The sequence below is a fragment of the Pteronotus mesoamericanus genome, unplaced genomic scaffold (assembly GCF_021234165.1).
Source record: "Pteronotus mesoamericanus isolate MK-2021 breed Mesoamerican mustached bat unplaced genomic scaffold, CSHL_Meso_final scaffold_174, whole genome shotgun sequence".
In the NCBI taxonomy this organism is placed as follows: Eukaryota; Metazoa; Chordata; class Mammalia; order Chiroptera; family Mormoopidae; genus Pteronotus; species Pteronotus mesoamericanus.
In genome coordinates, this window is record NW_026555309.1 from 26058872 (window position 1) to 26076757 (window position 17886).

The 17886-nt window shown below is 36.9% G+C and overlaps 1 protein-coding gene across 1 annotated transcript in view; it reads left to right on the forward strand.

Annotated features, from left to right (window-relative positions):
- The window catches only part of TRHR (thyrotropin releasing hormone receptor), a 34529-nt gene extending 24686 nt beyond the window's left edge, over positions 1-9843 (forward strand). Inside the window, exon 2 of the mRNA XM_054590075.1 lies at positions 9436-9843. Coding sequence (XP_054446050.1) covers positions 9436-9843 — 408 coding nt within the window. The remainder of the gene's footprint in view (positions 1-9435) is intronic.
- Positions 9844-17886: the final 8043 nt, after the last annotated feature.

Genomic DNA, 17886 nt, shown 5'->3' on the forward strand with positions numbered 1-17886 from the left:
TTTACTAATATTGCCCTGAAATTTAGATATTCTGCTATTAAATGATAGCCAAATATTTGAATGGGGCCCTGTTACCTTTTATTAAATAACTCTTGTCTGATCATTCCTTTGAAAACTTATATTGATTAAGTGTTTAAATTGGCAATAGTCCTTAAAAAGATTTAATTCTTTGTTTTCTTTACAAAAGTGATACCCCTATACATTTCTATAACTCCATTTCTTTAACAATATTTCAATTGTAGTGAACTTTGAAAGAGAAAACAATAGTAAGCCAGGAAGTCAGGGGCCTGAGTCTAAAGTGCACCATGTTCTTAGCGACAGGAAATTTAAATGAATTCTAGTAATTTCTTCAGCACTTCAGGAAACTTCATCACTCCTGTGAATGCAGCAATTAAGATGATTCCCGAAAATTACTGTGATTAAGATATGAATCTATTCCTATGGTTTATCAGCACATCTAGGGATACATACAACACTCTGGGTACTATTTCCTTTTGCTTGGCTTTAAAATGCCCAAATAGCAAATCTTAATTATGTTTAAATGATCATAAATATGTCTGAATATTGTGTTACCATTAGTAACATACCAGTTAGATTTTCTAAGAATGTTAGAACTGGAGAGACTTTTCAGAGGAATCCAGATTGTACAAATACTGATTGTGGAAAATGAGGTCTGGGCATAAGACCATGTGACCTGCCAGTCTCCTCAGGATCAAAGATGGATTGTGACACCAAGAAACTGGATGCCAAGTGCAACTCTTTCCTCTGTATCCACTACACTTGTCACTCACTCACATACAGAAAGACCAGGCCACAGCCTTTAGCTCCCAAGGAAGAAGGTCTAGATAACAGCAAGACCCATGACCATGCACAAAAACTTTTTCTGCATAGAATAAAAAAAAAATTAGAATTTTTTTTTATGAATCAGCATAAGAATTTTGACTAAATCTCCCAGAGAACTTAATATAAATCAACTCCCTTCCTATGATTCCTTGACAGACTAATGAACTAATCTCTGGTAATTAATCAAAATGTCCACAAACTCCTTATAACCCAATTCTCATAAATGACAGGCTATTAACAGGGCTTTGACCCCCCCCCCCCCAAACAGAAGTTTCCATTTTGTTACTTTTTCATTTTCTTGGTTGTCTTTTCCCTAGGAAATAGATGGTTGTGAAGGATTCCTATCTGTTTGCTTATGACAACTTTCTTCTCCCTAATGAGTACTTTCTAAATGTAGCACTCCAATTGGGGGGTCAGCTGTGGGGGAGACATGATTCCAGGTTCCCAATGTTTCTTGCCAACAATGTTATCCTTCCCAAATATTTCATAAACATTATTTACAATGATTAGAAGTCTTCAACTCACTATATATGTTAATTTTTGCAATGATCTAAAAAGAAATCTAGACAAAAAACCTTTGTTCAATAACTAGCATTGCTATTTAATGAATCGTATGACATTTTAACTCTGCTTTTCTGAGCTCAGTTTCCATCTCCTCATCAATGAAATGGGAATAATAACCCGTGTCCTACAGGTCTCACAAGGAGGAGCACAAAATGGTTCAATGACAATGAAAGTACTTTGCTAATTTCAAGAAATTAAACAGTAAATTTCCCCCAGGACTCCATTCCAGATTCTGGGTATTGGCAAGAAAGGTGTCATTTTCTTCTGTGTTATCTTGATCTCTTAGATCAAGTGTGGCTAGGAAAAAGGGGATGGTTGCCAAAAAGTAATTTTATGTTTACACTTGGGAAGAGGCCAACCCTGCCACTTGTGCACTAGGCACTATTCTTTATTCAAGAACATAGGTAGTTCCACCAGCTGTTGCCCTTCTTCTGGATCATAAATTTTTCCATCTCTATCAAACAAAGGTAGTATAGTATTTTTCATATTAAAAAAGTAGATTGACTATTACCTCTGACAACCCCTCTATTTCTCTACTTCCTTTTCTAGCAAAACTCTCAAAGGATAGGTTTATAATCACTATCCACTTCTCTCTGATCTTCTCTTGAACCCATTTCAAAATAAGCTTGTCTGAGAAATGAAAGTTTTTATTAGAATAAATAAGTAATAATTTTCTCCACAAATATCTATTTCCTTTTAATCATTTTTTCTGTCTTGTACTTTTTCTCCAAATTTCAAAAGCAGCCTAAGAATTTATTTCAACTGGTTTAGTTTTGTCTTTACGCTGTATCTTTTTTTCAGTCCCAATTTATCTGTAAAATCAATTATACTTTTAACTAGCTATTTAGTAATAACTATCTCTTAGAATTGCTTTGAAGATTAAATGTTTAATATTCTTGAATACTTTCTAATTTAAAAAGCAATATACAACCCAGCAATTCTACTCTTGGGTCTACCAAGGAAAAATAAAATCATCCATGTAAAAATTTGTATATAAATGTGGATAGCAGTGTTATTCATTATAAGCAAAAAGTGGAAACCAACCAATTGAAGGGATAAATAAAATGTAGTATATACTGAACACATAAGATGGACTATTATTCAGCACAAAAGAAATGAAATACTGATACATATCACAACATGGACGAAGCTTAAAAACATTATGCTAAACAAATGAAGCCAGTCATACACAAAAGACTGTGCAGCTCCATTCATGTAAGATATTAAGAAAAGGAAAAGGTATATTAGTGGTTGCCTGAGGCTGGGGAAAACTTCGGGGAGGTAAGAACTGCTAATGGGTATGGGCTTCTATTCAGGGTAAAGAAAATGTTCTACAATTCGATTGTGGTGAGAGTTGTACGACTCTGGGAATATACTAAAAACTCTTAAATTTTACATTTGAAGTAGGCGAATTTAATTACATGTAAACTCTATCTCAATAAAGCAATATACAAGGTTGATATCATCAGTCATAAGTCAAGTTGATAGCATGCACCCTTGGTATGCTGTGTTGAAAAAGGCACTTCACTTCTGTGGCTTTCCTCCCAAAAAGTCATAACTTTATTCTTAACTATAAAAAAAAATCAGTCATACTCAAAACGGGAATATTCTATAAGATACCAAGCCAATATACTTCAACACTGGCAAGGCCATCAAAAATAAGGATGTCAAAAAAACTGTTACCACCCAAAGGAAATTAAGGCGACGGGGTGACGAAATATAATGTATCCAGGATGGCGTCCTGGAACAGAAAAGGACATGAGGGAAAAAGGAGTGAAATCTGAATAAAGTATGGAGATAACATCATATAAAAGTTATCAGTATTGTTCATGAATTGGGACAAATGCACCAGACAATGCAAGGTGCTAATAATATAGGGCGTTGGGGGTAGGGCATATAGAGACTTTATGCTACCTTTGCAACTTTTCTATAAATGTAACACTTATTTTTTTAAAAAAGCAATATGCAAATGTTAGTAATTTTAGAACCTGTAGTAAAAGTCATAGTACTAGTAAAAGAGATAGTAGTTAGTAATACAAGGTTTCTTGGGAGGACAAATGGAGAACCCAGGTAGCCTGCAGTTTTCCACACGCAGCGCTGAGCTTGTGTCCGTTCAAGGAACGTAATCTCAGCTTGAACAATCAGACAGACATCCATCCAGTTCACATTTAAAATAGAAGGAAAACAAATCCCTAAATAGAATCTTTATCTAGAGTTCATAAAGGTGTAAAGCTAACAAAAGTTGAGAAGGACTGAATGAAAACTCTTAGGAGAACTATATGCCACTATTCCCCATAATTACATAAAATGAACAGCCTTTAATATATATACATTAATATATATATAATCAGTTATATATATAATCAGTTACATATCTATATAAAATCAGTTATCCTTCATACTAGGAATTATAGTAATAATTATCTCTGAATTGCTTCAAAGGTTAAACATTTAATATTCTTGAATATATGCATTAATATATAATCTGGCTATATTTAAAATTTTCAATCTGATCCTCACAAAAAAGATAACCCTGCAGCATGGTGGCCAAGGACAGAAGCGTGTCCAGCTCCTGGACCCTCCTGTTCCCATCTTGCTCTCCCCTTAACCATCTCTGCTAACAATCTCTTTCTGTAAACACTGCATTTTAATCAACTGATTTTTATACCTTCTTGTCTGGCCTTCAATATACGCTACAAAAAAGACTACTTCCTGGTGAACCAGAAGCTCCAAGCGAAGGACATTTTCTGAAAGCCCCCAGCCCTGCCGTCTGTCTGCTCTGGTAACCAAGAGCCAAGCACCCTGTGGAGCAGGGGTGTCCAGCCTTTTGGCACATTTGAGCCACAGTGAAAGAAGAGGTGTCTTAGGCCACACATTAAATACACAAACACTAATGAAAACTAATGGGCAAAAAAAGGTTTTAAGTAAATTTACAATTTTGTGTTGGACCCCATTCATAGCCATCCTGGGCCACATGCAGCCCACGGACTGCGGGTTGGACACCCCTGCTACAGAGTGTGACATCACCTCATCATATAAAAATGATGGCTTTTGCCCTGGTTGGGTGGCACAGTTGGTTGGAGCATCGTCCCATGCACAAAAAGGCTACAGGTTCAATTCCATGTCAGGGCACGTGCCTCGGTTTCGGTTTCATCCCCGGTCAGAGCGTATGCAGGAGGCAGCCGATCTAGGTCTCTCTCTCACATGGATATTTCTCTCTCTCTCTTCCCCTCTCCCCCCACCTCTCCCCCTGCTCTTTCTCTAAAAGCAATGAACATATCCTTGGGTGAGGATTTAAAAAAAAGAAAAAAGAAAAAAGCAGCTTTTGTAATGGTGTAATGGTTTCTAAAAGCTTCCTAAAGAAAAAGAAAGCTCCACTGATTGACATGGCCTGCAGCTGGAACTTGCAGAGTACATTACTTCCGGTCCCCGTGATACACTCTGCTCCCTCATGCCTCCACACCAGACCTCTGCAGGCCACCACTCCTGCCTCTCTTTACCTTCAGACTTTGGCGTAGGTGTCACTAAAATCAGAAAGTCCTCACCATTCCACTCCTCCACCCCAGGTCCCGATCAGGTGCTCTCATAGAATCCAAAATACCCTCTGCCTTGGCATTTATTACACTGTATTGTAACTGCCCACCAGAGTGTAAGGTGTATGAAACCACTGGCAAAGTCTCCCTGCATCACTGTTAAATCTCCAAGATCCAGGACTTGGACAGGTACACAGGGCGACTGCAAAGGACTCCCTTAGGATGAATGGATAAATTCCTTCCCAATCAAAAATGTATAGTAAGATCATTTTCCCTTGATGATTAGGTCATGCTGTTTCTCAAGGACACTTCCATCCTGGGGCGGAGACTTCTGTAAAGAAGTCATTTAAAAAAAATATGTAATTGTATATCCCATGCATTGCCTGGGCAAAAATTACAAGGCTTAAAAGTAATAGCCCAAGATATTTTCAAATTAGCATTTTTGCTACTTTACTTCAGATAAAGAATAACAATAGAAATAAAACTTCAACAATGCCATCAAATTAATTGAGTATGAAAAACAATCTCTGGGATATTTCCTTTCTGGAAAAGGACATTTTAGCACCTCTTACTTCCATACTGAGTAAAAGGTGCTAAAATCCAAGCTATGGTCACACTAAATATACTTGTAAATATCTCAGAAAGAGATTAAATTTAATCAAAGATACTTGAAATTAGCTAAAAAAATAATTATGAGTGGGGTTAAGTGTATTCTCTGTCAGCCCACTGGAGAGAGAATTTCCTCTGGATCAGTCTTAGAAAATCATTATATTTGTTTCATTCCACATCTCCTTAAATTGTTAAAAACATATTTCAAGTAAAAGCTGGAATGTATTAAGGACTCATTTTACTAATTAAGCCACTCCACTTAATAAGAATTTTTAATATTAAAAATACAGTATTTGCCAAAATTTTCTAACATTATGTTGGAGAACTGAAACCCATGAATAGATCATGGTTACATATTTTAAAATAATTCTTTCAATGCCTGAATGTATTCAACATTTATTGAAGACTATTCTATGTCACATACTGTACTAAATCCCTAAAGATAGAGAAATAAATCACCTCCCCCTGCCCTAAATAAGCTCACTGTCCATTGGAGAGATGAACAAATGCAGTTCATCGCAATAAAAGGTTTGGGGAGTGGTGTCAAAGTATGCACGGGGGGTTGTGGAAGCTCACAGCAGAGATTCTACCTTCGAAGGAACAGGAAGCTGGTTGTTTTCCTTTGAGACAACGAAAGTTGCTCCCTCACTGGCATTCAGTGAAAACAGATAGGTAGATATTAAATGAGGGTTCAGTGTTTCTCCTGATGACTGTAGAGAAAAATATAAAGATAGGTGAAATTCAACCTTTAAGTTTAGAACTTTAGCAGCATTAAGTTTGTTGGATTTATAGTTTGAAGAAGTCAAATGTTTCCCCCAGCAGCAAGTATAATGGAGATAACACAGTAAAAATCTCATCATTAAAATGCAAAAGACTTTCACAGAGAGCAAAACACAAAGGAAAGAGGATGGGCGTTGGCTTCAGTAGACTTAGGTTGAATTACAGCGCTGATACTTACTACCCATGTGTCTTTACTCAAATCACATACACTCCCTAAACCCCAGTTTCTTCACATGCAAAGTAGAGCTAATACTAGCTCACACAATGAGTTATTATAAGCATGAAATATGATAATGTTTACGTATCTTTGTGGTAGGCCGTCATGAAAGACTCAAATGTAATGGTAGCAGTCTAACTGGAAATCAAGCCAAGGATTCTAACGTAGGATGCTGAGTCCTTGGCACGGAGTGGGAGGCTGTTGGCAAATGTGAAGCAGTGACCTGATGTCAGATGACTTGGAGCACGAGGCAGGAAACAAAGGCAGGGATGTTAGAGATGATGATGACAATAAAGATAATAATTACAATAGCTCCTTCCAAAGCTCAGACTATTATCACTAAATTAAGCCTTTGATTTCTTAGGAACAATTATTTACTTGTAATCATAAATCTGCTTAGGCTTCAATCAACCTCTGGACTGAGTAGATCCTCCCTGTCACTAAAAGAATTCAGACTCTCTGGAATGCCTGAGCTGGTATGACCTCTGTGAAAATCAGACCTTCCCACTGAACAACTTCTCAACCCCCTGGGGAACAAAATATGAAGGGTAACTATCCTACATGCACTGAGCCGGAAGAGATGCTCAGGGAACAGTGAGCGAGCTGGAACAGGAGGACAGGGAGAGCTTCCAGAAAGTGGTAAGACAGACTCAGAAGTTGAGAAACAAAGTAATTTGAGAGCAGGTGGAAGCTGACAGATGCCATTGCAAGAAAGTAGTAGAAGTCATTCAAAACGAGATAGTAGTAGTTCAAAAAGAGAATGAAGGTGATGTGTACCCATAGATGAGAAGTTTTGTAGCAATTGACATTTGGAGAGCCAAGGATGCAGGCAATTAGTATAGATCCAGGAAGAAGAGCAGAAAGGAATTAACATTACCTCTGCAACTCAAGACTCCTGGGAGCTCCTAGCTGGGGTGGAAGAGATATGTTTCAGGGTAAGATAGAGCCCCAGGATTAGCAGACTAGGGGTGCTAGGGGGAAAGGGAGGTATTCTCACACAGGAGACTAACATGGATTCTACGGCCAGGATTAAGGAAGTACAAGGTTTGGAGCTGAATTTATACTAGATACCAATGACAGAATAGGTGTCTAGATATGGAATCTTTATTTCTACATTAAAGAACTTTAAAAAGTCCTCTCTAAAAACAGGATCTCCCTCAGTGTCAGAACAAAATAGAGGCTGCTGGCGAGGGCTTCTGTGAAACAGCTTAGAGGTTAAGAGGGATGAGGGAGGAAGAATCAGTTCCTTCTATATTGTTGGGAGTTTTTCCAGTTCAGAACATCTAGAAAGTATGCACTAAGGAAGCTGAAATTTCTCAAACTCTGGGAGACTAAAAATATCTGAAACCTTATTTTTAAATGTATAAGGTGTTGCTCTTGAAGAACATCAATCAGTTATTATTTCTCCCACTCAAAGATAATCACTGTTACAATTTTAATACACCTTTCTTATATTTGAAACACTATGGTCTCTTTATGTTGTCATTAGTCAACGGGTAACCACTTCCATAGCGCTTTAGTTTCACAGCCCTTCTAACATTCATTATTTCATTTTCTCCGTATCTCTGTGAAGTACATGAAACCATGTGATCAGACATATTTCTAGACGTAGGAATGGAAGTACAGATGGATGACTTTATTAAGGTCTTAAAACCACTTATGAAATCAAAGCCAGATGATTTAACTCTGAATACAGGCCAATTCCCAGCCTTTTACTGAGCACAGAGGTGAGTGAGAGAAGAATCTGCTAAATTATGCCCATCAATAATCTTGTCTTTGGGCAATCTTGGATATTAAACCTCATCCTGCCTATTGTCGTAGCCTCTGTGTATTGCTTGCACTTAGGACCACATTCAGTTCCAGAGTTTGTTTTCTCTGGCCTCCATCTCCCACTATCCCAAAGGAAAACTGTGCAGTGGGAAGGGCAAAGGCTTGGATTCCTGGTAATGGGGGTTCCAATCCCAGCACCGAGACCCCGCAACCCCTGCCATGGTACTTACCAGCCTCTGTACCTCCATTTTTTAATGTGAACAATAAAGGATTTAATACTTATTTTGGAGGGTTTTAAGCTTTTAAAATGTGATCACATATGTAAAGTACCTATATAGTGTCTGGCACTTAGACATTCAATTACCATTGGCTTTTTTGCTTAAGACACTTTGTCCTTTTCAAGCTACTATGTTACCCCATTTGATATAGGGGAGCAATATTAGCTCTGTTTTACAGAGGAGCCATGAGAAAGGTTAAGGTTATTTCCTGGGATCACATATAAGGTAAGTAAAGATGAAATTAGACCCTAAGTCTCCTAATGTTTGCTGCAGACATGCGTTTTGGCACATGCCACTTCCTCTTAGTGGGACTGATTGCAGTCACAGCTACTGTGGGTGGTTCCTGCTTGGAGAGACTGTCCCATTTCAGGTATCCACTGCCCCCTGATTGCCTGTACTATTCTCTGCCTCAAGGTATTTTCTAGAACCTCCAGGAGCGTGCAGGCAGGAGAATCCTGGGCGTATAGAACCATTAAAGCCCTAAAGTTACCCCTCAACAAAGTTGGGGGAGGGCAGCCAGTGGGTAAATGCCCCCGCCTCTCTTCTTCTGGACAGATAACCCTAAAGTGCACTATTGGATCTGAGTTTGCCCATAATGTGGACTGTGTCAATAACACACACTTTATTTTGGCTTTTCCTCCTCTATGGCACTTTGCTCCATACCCTTGATCTGGCTTCCTGGAGCCATCTCCGAAATAAACTGCCTACCCTTAAGTTCTTGTCTCGGCACCTCAGGAACTAAAGGTTGAGTGGGGGAGGTTGTATTGTTTTCATTCTTTTGCTTTGCTTTGTTTTCATTTGTGTTTGCACTGCTTTTTTCTCTTTATTTCTCTCTCCACAGGTCACCAAGATGCTGGCAGTGGTTGTAATTCTGTTTGCCCTTTTATGGATGCCCTACCGGACTCTTGTGGTTGTTAATTCATTTCTCTCCAGTCCTTTCCAAGAAAATTGGTTCTTACTCTTTTGCAGAATTTGCATTTATCTCAACAGTGCCATCAATCCAGTGATTTACAACCTCATGTCCCAGAAATTCCGAGCAGCCTTCAGAAAGCTCTGCAACTGTAAACAGAAGCCAACGGAGAAGCCCGCTAACTACAGTGTGGCCCTAAATTACAGTGTCATTAAGGAGTCAGATCACTTAAGCACGGAGCACGATGATATCATGGTCAATGACACTTATCTGTCTGCCACAAAAGTGTCTTTTGATGACACCTGTTTGGCTTCTGAAATAACCTTTAGACAAAGCTGATTGATGAGTTAGAAGAAAATGGACCACAAAGGAGATCTGTGTAGTTATCAACCCAAGAGTGGAAAAGTCCAATATTCCTATGTGAAGACAGCAGATACACTCTTCTCCAGTGCTCTGACAGAGCCTGGCCCAGGATAGTTTAACCCACAGAATGATTTATGTTTTCCTTCTAAAATCACCAAACTAGTATCACAAAATATGAAGCAGGTCTGTGAAATAGCCAAAGGGTGAAAATTGACAGTCTAGGCCTTTCTAATTGAGAAATCCATTTTATTTTGTGGGGCTGTGAAGCTTAGATAAAATCTAGAGAGCAATTTACATTATTTATAATAGCTCTCTATTAAATATGATTTCTCAACTGCCCCCCAAATTATTTTATATATAGGGTAAGGTCAAACTAGGTTTACAGTTGTTTATATGGAAAATAATATAATAATTAACAAATAGTAATACAAGAATAAACTGTTTCCTGTATTCACAACTATAAACTTACTTTTGCCCCATCCTGTCTTTGATAATTTTGCAACAGGCAAATGTTTAAATGTTTGCATTTAACATTTCAACAAAGTACAATGTTATATCATGAATATCTGAGACTATAGAGAAAAATGCAAAAAAATATTTTACTTATTGAGTAAAAATGAGATTTTAGACTGCTATGTTCACTATACTAAAACAAATACAAAAGCAAATGTCACAATGCTTATAAAATTTTGAGATGATTTTTATAACTTACAAAGTAGACAGTCATCATTTCAACTTCAATGTAAAAAAATTACAAAGCAGCCAAAATTACAAATTATGAGGAAATATAGGTTTAAGTTTTAGATAAATTCAGCTCTTAACAACTCTTCAAGGCTCTTAAATGATGGATAAGACATGAGAATTATTCAGATTAAATAATTGTGAAGATAAAAACTAACACAACATCAACATTGATGAAAGTATCATCAAGAGAAGACCAACTGTTTAAAATAACATTTTACTTTTCTCTGAAACTTTTAAGAAAGAAAATCCTTTTTGAGCAAGCATTCTTGTGTATAAACTGCTGAGCCGTGTCAAGTGAATGCATCCTTCTAACTGAATCTAGCTTTAAAGTCAGAACCTTCTTGAAAGCTTACTTGCCATTCCAAGTCAGTCAAAGTCTAACCATTATACTCCCAGATGAAGACTCCCCTCTGAGCATTTTATATAGCCTGCAGATTTTAACTTGTCTACAATTGTCTGTCCTTTCTGCCTACTTGTTATTTGTAGGTTCTTTATCTTTTTTCAAATGCTAGTGATACTTCGTTTACAGAGTTAAAATCAAAGCAATGCAAAATGTTGTTGGCTTTATTTCCAATACAGATAATTAATACTTATGACTTAGACCTGCTACTTTATTTTGGTGATTATATGAGGGAAGTATGGATGTGATTTTGCCCAGGACATAGTGTCTGGTCTTACTTTAATTCCTTTCAAAAGACTCACCTACTGAAATTTGGCAAATCCGCATCTCCAACTGTATAAACTTCTCTTGTGATGGCTGAGGAATAGCTGATTTTTAATCACTGGGTCAAAAAATACTGGGTACCTTTAAGTGTTTCATAGGCTGGAATTTTCCCTCTCCAACCTATATCCTTTTTTGTGCATTTTTCCTGGAATGTAATTGCCAATGCTAATGACCCCGCCTCACTTTCTTAACAAAGAATACACCTTTCAATTTTGGAAACTTCAGTTTTAAAATGCTGCTTCATGGAGACCTTGCCATCGGAACCTCATTTCAAAATATGCTTCTGTAAAAATTGGACTCATCTACTCCAGGAAGACATTCTTAGCTTGTCCTTGTGTCAGTAGACATGCAAGCAAATATTTGTATAAATACCTTAAAATCTGTCTGCATGACATTACGAAGTCCATTTTAACTGACTTGCATCTGGATTAAATGTTAATCTTGGAAGCATATAGAGAGATCACCAACTCCAAACCACACAAGCACATGGGTAGGCACATGCAAATACAGAAACACATGTAAATAAATTGCTTAACAAAAGCAATTGGAATATATTAGATTTTTTCATTAGGGAAAGGAACTTATATTATTGAACTTCTAATGATGTCTCAGACATACTAATAGGTCCTTAGCCAACATTATCTTCATCACAATCTCAGTACAGCTGTAATGTCTCTTATGATAAGACCAAAGACCAGGGATCAAGGCAGCTTCCCTAAATTGTATAGATATTAGAGAGAGAAAATGTCTCTTTTTTAAGTCAGCATGCAGACTTAAAATTCTTGTGGCCTGAAGGCCTAAATACTTTACATATATATATATATATACTTTGTAGGATGGTAATATCATATGTTTAAAAAATTACAGTTTGTCTTACATGTTATACACAGAACACAGTATACCTCTCCCACCGTTGGAAATTTAATATCTGAGGCTCAGTTTTCCCATTTTAATTTTTTAAAAAGTTATTTGCTAATAATCTGTTAGTGTTAGACCACATGGGAAATACAAAAGAATGCAGTTCATGGTGTTTCAACTCTAAAGCAAATGCCATAACACAATTAAATGTTCTCATACAATGTCCAATAGATATTTGGGTTACACAGAAGAGATCCAAATTTTAAAGTATTCTTCCTCACACTGTACTAAGTAGTAAAGAAGTTCCATAAAGAATCAAAACTTAATATACTATCAAATGAAAAATAAAGAACTAGATTAAAACTGGCTGCTTGAGTGAAGTAACATCATTAAGGGCTTCCCTCAATACAATTCCTTGAGTTGTTATATTCCAATGTCTTTAGTTAGATCTTGCACTTGAGATAATTACGTGAAGTCCAGAGATCATGAATAAAACAAGCAAACATAAATTCCCTCCTAAGAGTTCACCATCAGTATTGTGAGTATATTTCTAGAGGCTCATTCAACATAACTGTCCTAAATACTGGAAAGAAATGGGAAAAGTCCAATCTAGATTCAGTCCTGGGCTAAATGCACAGAACAATACACCTTGACAATGTTGGAAACGAATGGATAGTTTGAACTAAATAATTAGTAAAGACAAAGGAAAACTGTAACTATAAAACTTAGTTTAGTATAATTAAATCCTAAATGGACACTTTGTTAAATGTTTAGGAGAATGTATTGGAATAACAAGATAATCTGTTAATAAAGCTGAGTCCACATAGTGTTGAACTGCCCTTAAAGAATAAGAATCCATCATTATAAACTATGTTAAGTCTGTAAACATGACCAAAGAGAGAGAATGTGAACTCTTTGGAGGAAAAGGAGGCTTTAAATAGTTTACCCATGACTCTGGGAATTCTATAAATATTATATTCAACATTAAGGAATGGAGTAAGAATGAAGTAAGGAAACTAGATGTGAATAAGAGAGTATCTAGAAACAACTAGTAAGTCTCAAAGAAGTGTTTTTAAATATTTGGAATCCCTTGTTCCCCTTGGAAGAAGCAGAACATGAAAACATTTAGCAATTTATTTTCACTTTATATTCAGTTGTCTACTGTAAATATCCATCACAACCAAGACTTGGCTGAGTAAATATGTTTTCCGAGTAACACACATGAAGAAGTGTTACAGAGCTCTCTAGAAGATACACATTTTTTCTCTCTTTCCCCTCTTCTCCTGCCAAACTCCTACCCTCCACGAACTTCAGCTTTCCTCAGAGCAGACAGTTCCACCTGACTTCATTTAACACTAAACCTGGGGGTATAAAAGTATAAATATTCTTTCAAATATATTTATTTATAGGAAAATATTTTGTTGTTCTGAACACAGTCATGTTTTCATAAAATTGTATTTAAATTAAGGGAAAACTGATGCTTATAAAATCTCTAACTTAAGTCCCTGTTTTTTTGGTGGGGGTCATGTGTAGAGTGAAGCTACCTACTCAATATGGCTTTTCCCTCTCAGGAAAAAAAAAAAAAGAGAGATTCAGTATTTCCCAAGTTTCCATGAGAAACCCATAAAAGAGCACTCAATGTGTGAAAAATCATTGCAGAAAACAAAAGACTCTCCCCATCCTTGAGGAGCTCACAATCCGTTAAATATATATATATATGAGATATCATTTCAAGATAACTGTTTGGCAATATCTAGAACACTAATTAGAGATGTCATGTTCTAAAAAAGATTGTTAAAAATCTATTTAGGAATGCCTTAAGATGACTTCTAATATAAAGATCATTTAAGTATTATAATTCTATTTTATGAACTATGATTAGGTATATTGATTCATTTAATTCTTAACTTCATTAATTATACAGGGGAAAAAATGTCAGATAACCCCCTGTAATATTTTTGTTCATATGTTTTCTCTATAAGTATAGTCTCAAATCACTCCGCAGAAAACCTCATTGACAAGAGTTGCACATCGGGGAACAGTTTTGTTACCACGATGCTTAGCATGAAATGGACATGCTGATGAAAACTATTCCTATATGGTTCCAATTTTAATATACAAATACTCTCTTTTGAACAGAGTGGCTGTGCATGTTTGTACACAATGTTGTCAGGCCTATTTACGCTCTTCTACACCAAGCACATTCATGGTAAATCCAACCTGAGGTGACTGATTTATGTTTTAGAAATTAGAACTGGAAACCCACGGGGCTGGATGAAACAGTACATCTGGAACAGCACATTGTCAGAACTGTCAAATCGGGATCCAGCAAGAAAACAAGAGTTTTATGGCCAATAAAGAGCAAATCCACAGAATGATTGCCTGTGTGTCCTCACAGAGGAGCATCTGGGTCGAGTCCATCCCACAGGCTCTCAACTGCGATAATGGAAATGAAAGCACTTTGAAAACTATAAAAGTTAAAAGGATGGGATAAGCAACGGAGTTGGCTAGAGCTTCTGCAACTTCTTTGAGCCCTGAAGCATCACCTATAAGCAACTGTTTTGTTCCTTATAGAATAATAGACTATTGTTTATGCAAGTGGCTCTTCTTTGACTTGCAAAAAAAAAAAGTGAATGACGTTTCTCAGGAATATTACAGACTGATATTGATAAAAATGGAGACTTTCCAGAAAAGGAAAAGAAAACCCAACACGGCAGTAGAATGAGATTTCTACTCACTTCGGGTTTGAATTCAGAAGTCAGTCAGAACAGTCTCCGTATTCCTGAAACAGTGCAAATGCCCCAGTAAGAACGCCAAATGTTCATTCCTAGCCAGGAATGATAAACCACTCTCACTGTGGTAAACATAAGAACTATCTGGGAGCTTAACTTAAAATGCACTTTATTTGGCCTTGCCCCAGGAGATTCTCATTTATTTGGTGATTTTGATGCATGTAGTCTGACCACGCCTTGAAAACCACGGAGTCCTGGTCCCCCTTATAGAGGCTTCGAATCTCTTATTTATCACATAATTCTTCACAAACAAAATCCATGGAAAAAAATCCTTGAGGGTAAGTCTATTTCATTTTTGTATTTCACAAACTCTCTGAACTTGCATGATGTCCCACAGTATCTGCTAAATGAATGAATTAATCAGTGACTCCCACACTAAAGAATACATTTTGAAATCTTCCGCTGATCCCCTTTTTGCCTCTGGATCTGTCTGCACAATCAGATAACTATCCTATTTGTGTCTTATTTTTTTAAGCAGTTCTCTCAGTTCAGTGTAAGACACTGCTTTAAGTGTGCTGCGTCATGGTCCGAATGATCCCTACATATGCATAATGCTTGACCATTTCAAATGCACTTTCATGTCCTGATTTAAAAGTCATCTAATATAATAATGAGAAAAACAGACGACTAACACATTGTCTCTGCCCTCGAGGAGATTACAATTTAATGACAATATATAAGCCCAGAAACATAAGAAATACAAAATACATGACTGGAAGCCAAATTTTGTGATTTCACAAACAAGTGAGTTCTTCCGAGGAAAGGGGTTGTCAGTGGGACCTGGAGCCTCTAAAGAGGACTTTGTAGAGATCACAGGATTTTTTCAAAGGCACGTTTGATTTAGATAGTTTAAAGGAAAGACAATCCATGTGGGAAAAATAAAACGGGGGAGGGCAGGGAGACACAAATAAGCCTGAGAGCAAGGCTCCGCACTCAAAGGGTCTGTGCCCAAGGCAAGCCCTTGCCGTGAAGGGGTGATAAGGCAGGCAGCTTGTCCTTTAGTGTTGCCACCACCAATAAAGCCCCACGTAAAGCACAAGAAAAAGAAGTGAAGGACCTACCTGTACTTACATTTGGTGAGGAAGCACTCCTCCCACCACACTAAATTATAGAGTTAAAAAAACATATTGGTCAACTATGTTAATATTCTAAACTTTGAATTTCATTTATTATCTATGGAAAATATAGTACACTATTTCATATGTTATAATTCTTATGGCTTTAATTTTCCAAGTGTAAAATATATATAAAATGTGTGTGTGTATATATACTTTGTTTCTAGATTATATTGTCACTAGATATTTAAAAGTATACCCGTGTATGTTCTCCATGGGTCCTTAACAACTGCCAGTTTATCCAGTTATGCTAACATGGAGACCGGAGCTAGCTCAGGGACCTTGGCCCTTTGTGAACTTACGCTTCAACTTTGAATATAAAACTGAAAAGCATGCAGCGATTAGCCTCAGATATTTGCATGTTGCTTATAATGTGCTTCTGAATGTGTTGGCTTCCTTCTATCAATTTCAGAAAGAGTTATGCTGGCTCACTTCATCACTTGGGAATTAACTGTTGTGACCTTGTGGGACAAAGGCTTTTCTTTAAGAAAGTACAGTATTACGTGCTCTGCTGTGTGTCTATTTCGACAAGTGTATTGTGAGCAATAAAGCATCAAACTAAAAGAACTTACTCTATAGCTTTTGTTTTCTTCCAAATTATTTTATTTTTGGTGTAACCTGACCCTAAACCATTCACCCTGAAGAACTTCATTTGAATCTAGTGGCAGCCCACATGTACCACTGTGGCGCTTTTAGATGATTATAAGCAATACACAGAGTGGTATTTTCCATTTTAATAATCAACTTAATGTGTACGGAAGCAAATATGACTAGCTCATCAAATTCATGATGTCAGTGATATTGCTGAGTTAGTTCACTTTATGTCGATATTGGATGAGACAAAAACCATGAGGGTAAAATGAGTGGCTGAAGTTTGGGCAACTAAAGTAATTGTTTCAAATGTCTCTCTCCTTTAGACCAATAGCAAAGTGAACTCGAGTGCTTGTGAATTACCGTAAAGCAGATTCTTTAATTATCTTTGTAATTCCACAAAATCTCCAATTTACCTGGAATAGGCAGGTCAAAAATACACAAAGTATAAAGTTCAGCTCTGTGTAGAAGGGGGTTTGGCTGCTCTAATAAACAGACTCCATTTGATAGAGTCCTTTTGCCATGTAAAGGGAAATGCTTGCTTAAGTAAATCTCAAGCTTTGCTTGAACGGCCTCATTCTTTCACACTTGGAGAACATGGGGATAATAATATTAAAAAATGCATTTGAAGCACTGTAGTATTCAGTGAACAAGAGAGGAATCTTTATTCAAGAATAAAACAGCCTCTGCCATCACTACCTTTCTCAACATATTTTCTCATATGACATTTAGCACTTCCAGCTAATTAAATTTTCCTCGATTCCCTCATGTGATTGGTTTAGTGAGATTTTATCAAGTAGTGTATTCCTCTTCTCCAGATATCCTAAAAATGCTATTAAAATCAATGATGTATTTTTCTCACCATGATCTGTAAAACGCAGTGACCAGCACATGACCTGGCACATAATGGACCCTCCAGAAACTTCTATTAATCAACGTAAATGAATGTGCTTTTAAATAATTAGATTTAATGAAGAGAAAGCACTTCATACCACAGAAAAGAACTACTAAGAGTGCAGATTTCATGTAGATACTAAAAGCCTTAGGCCTCCTCAAGCAGGAGCACCTGCCACTTATTCCTGTTAACCTTAAGATACGTTCAGCTTCATGATTCAATACTGCTTCTTCGGACATGAAAATCCACTAAATGTGATTGCCTGATCCATTCCACAGACATCTCGGTTCTGTGGATAGA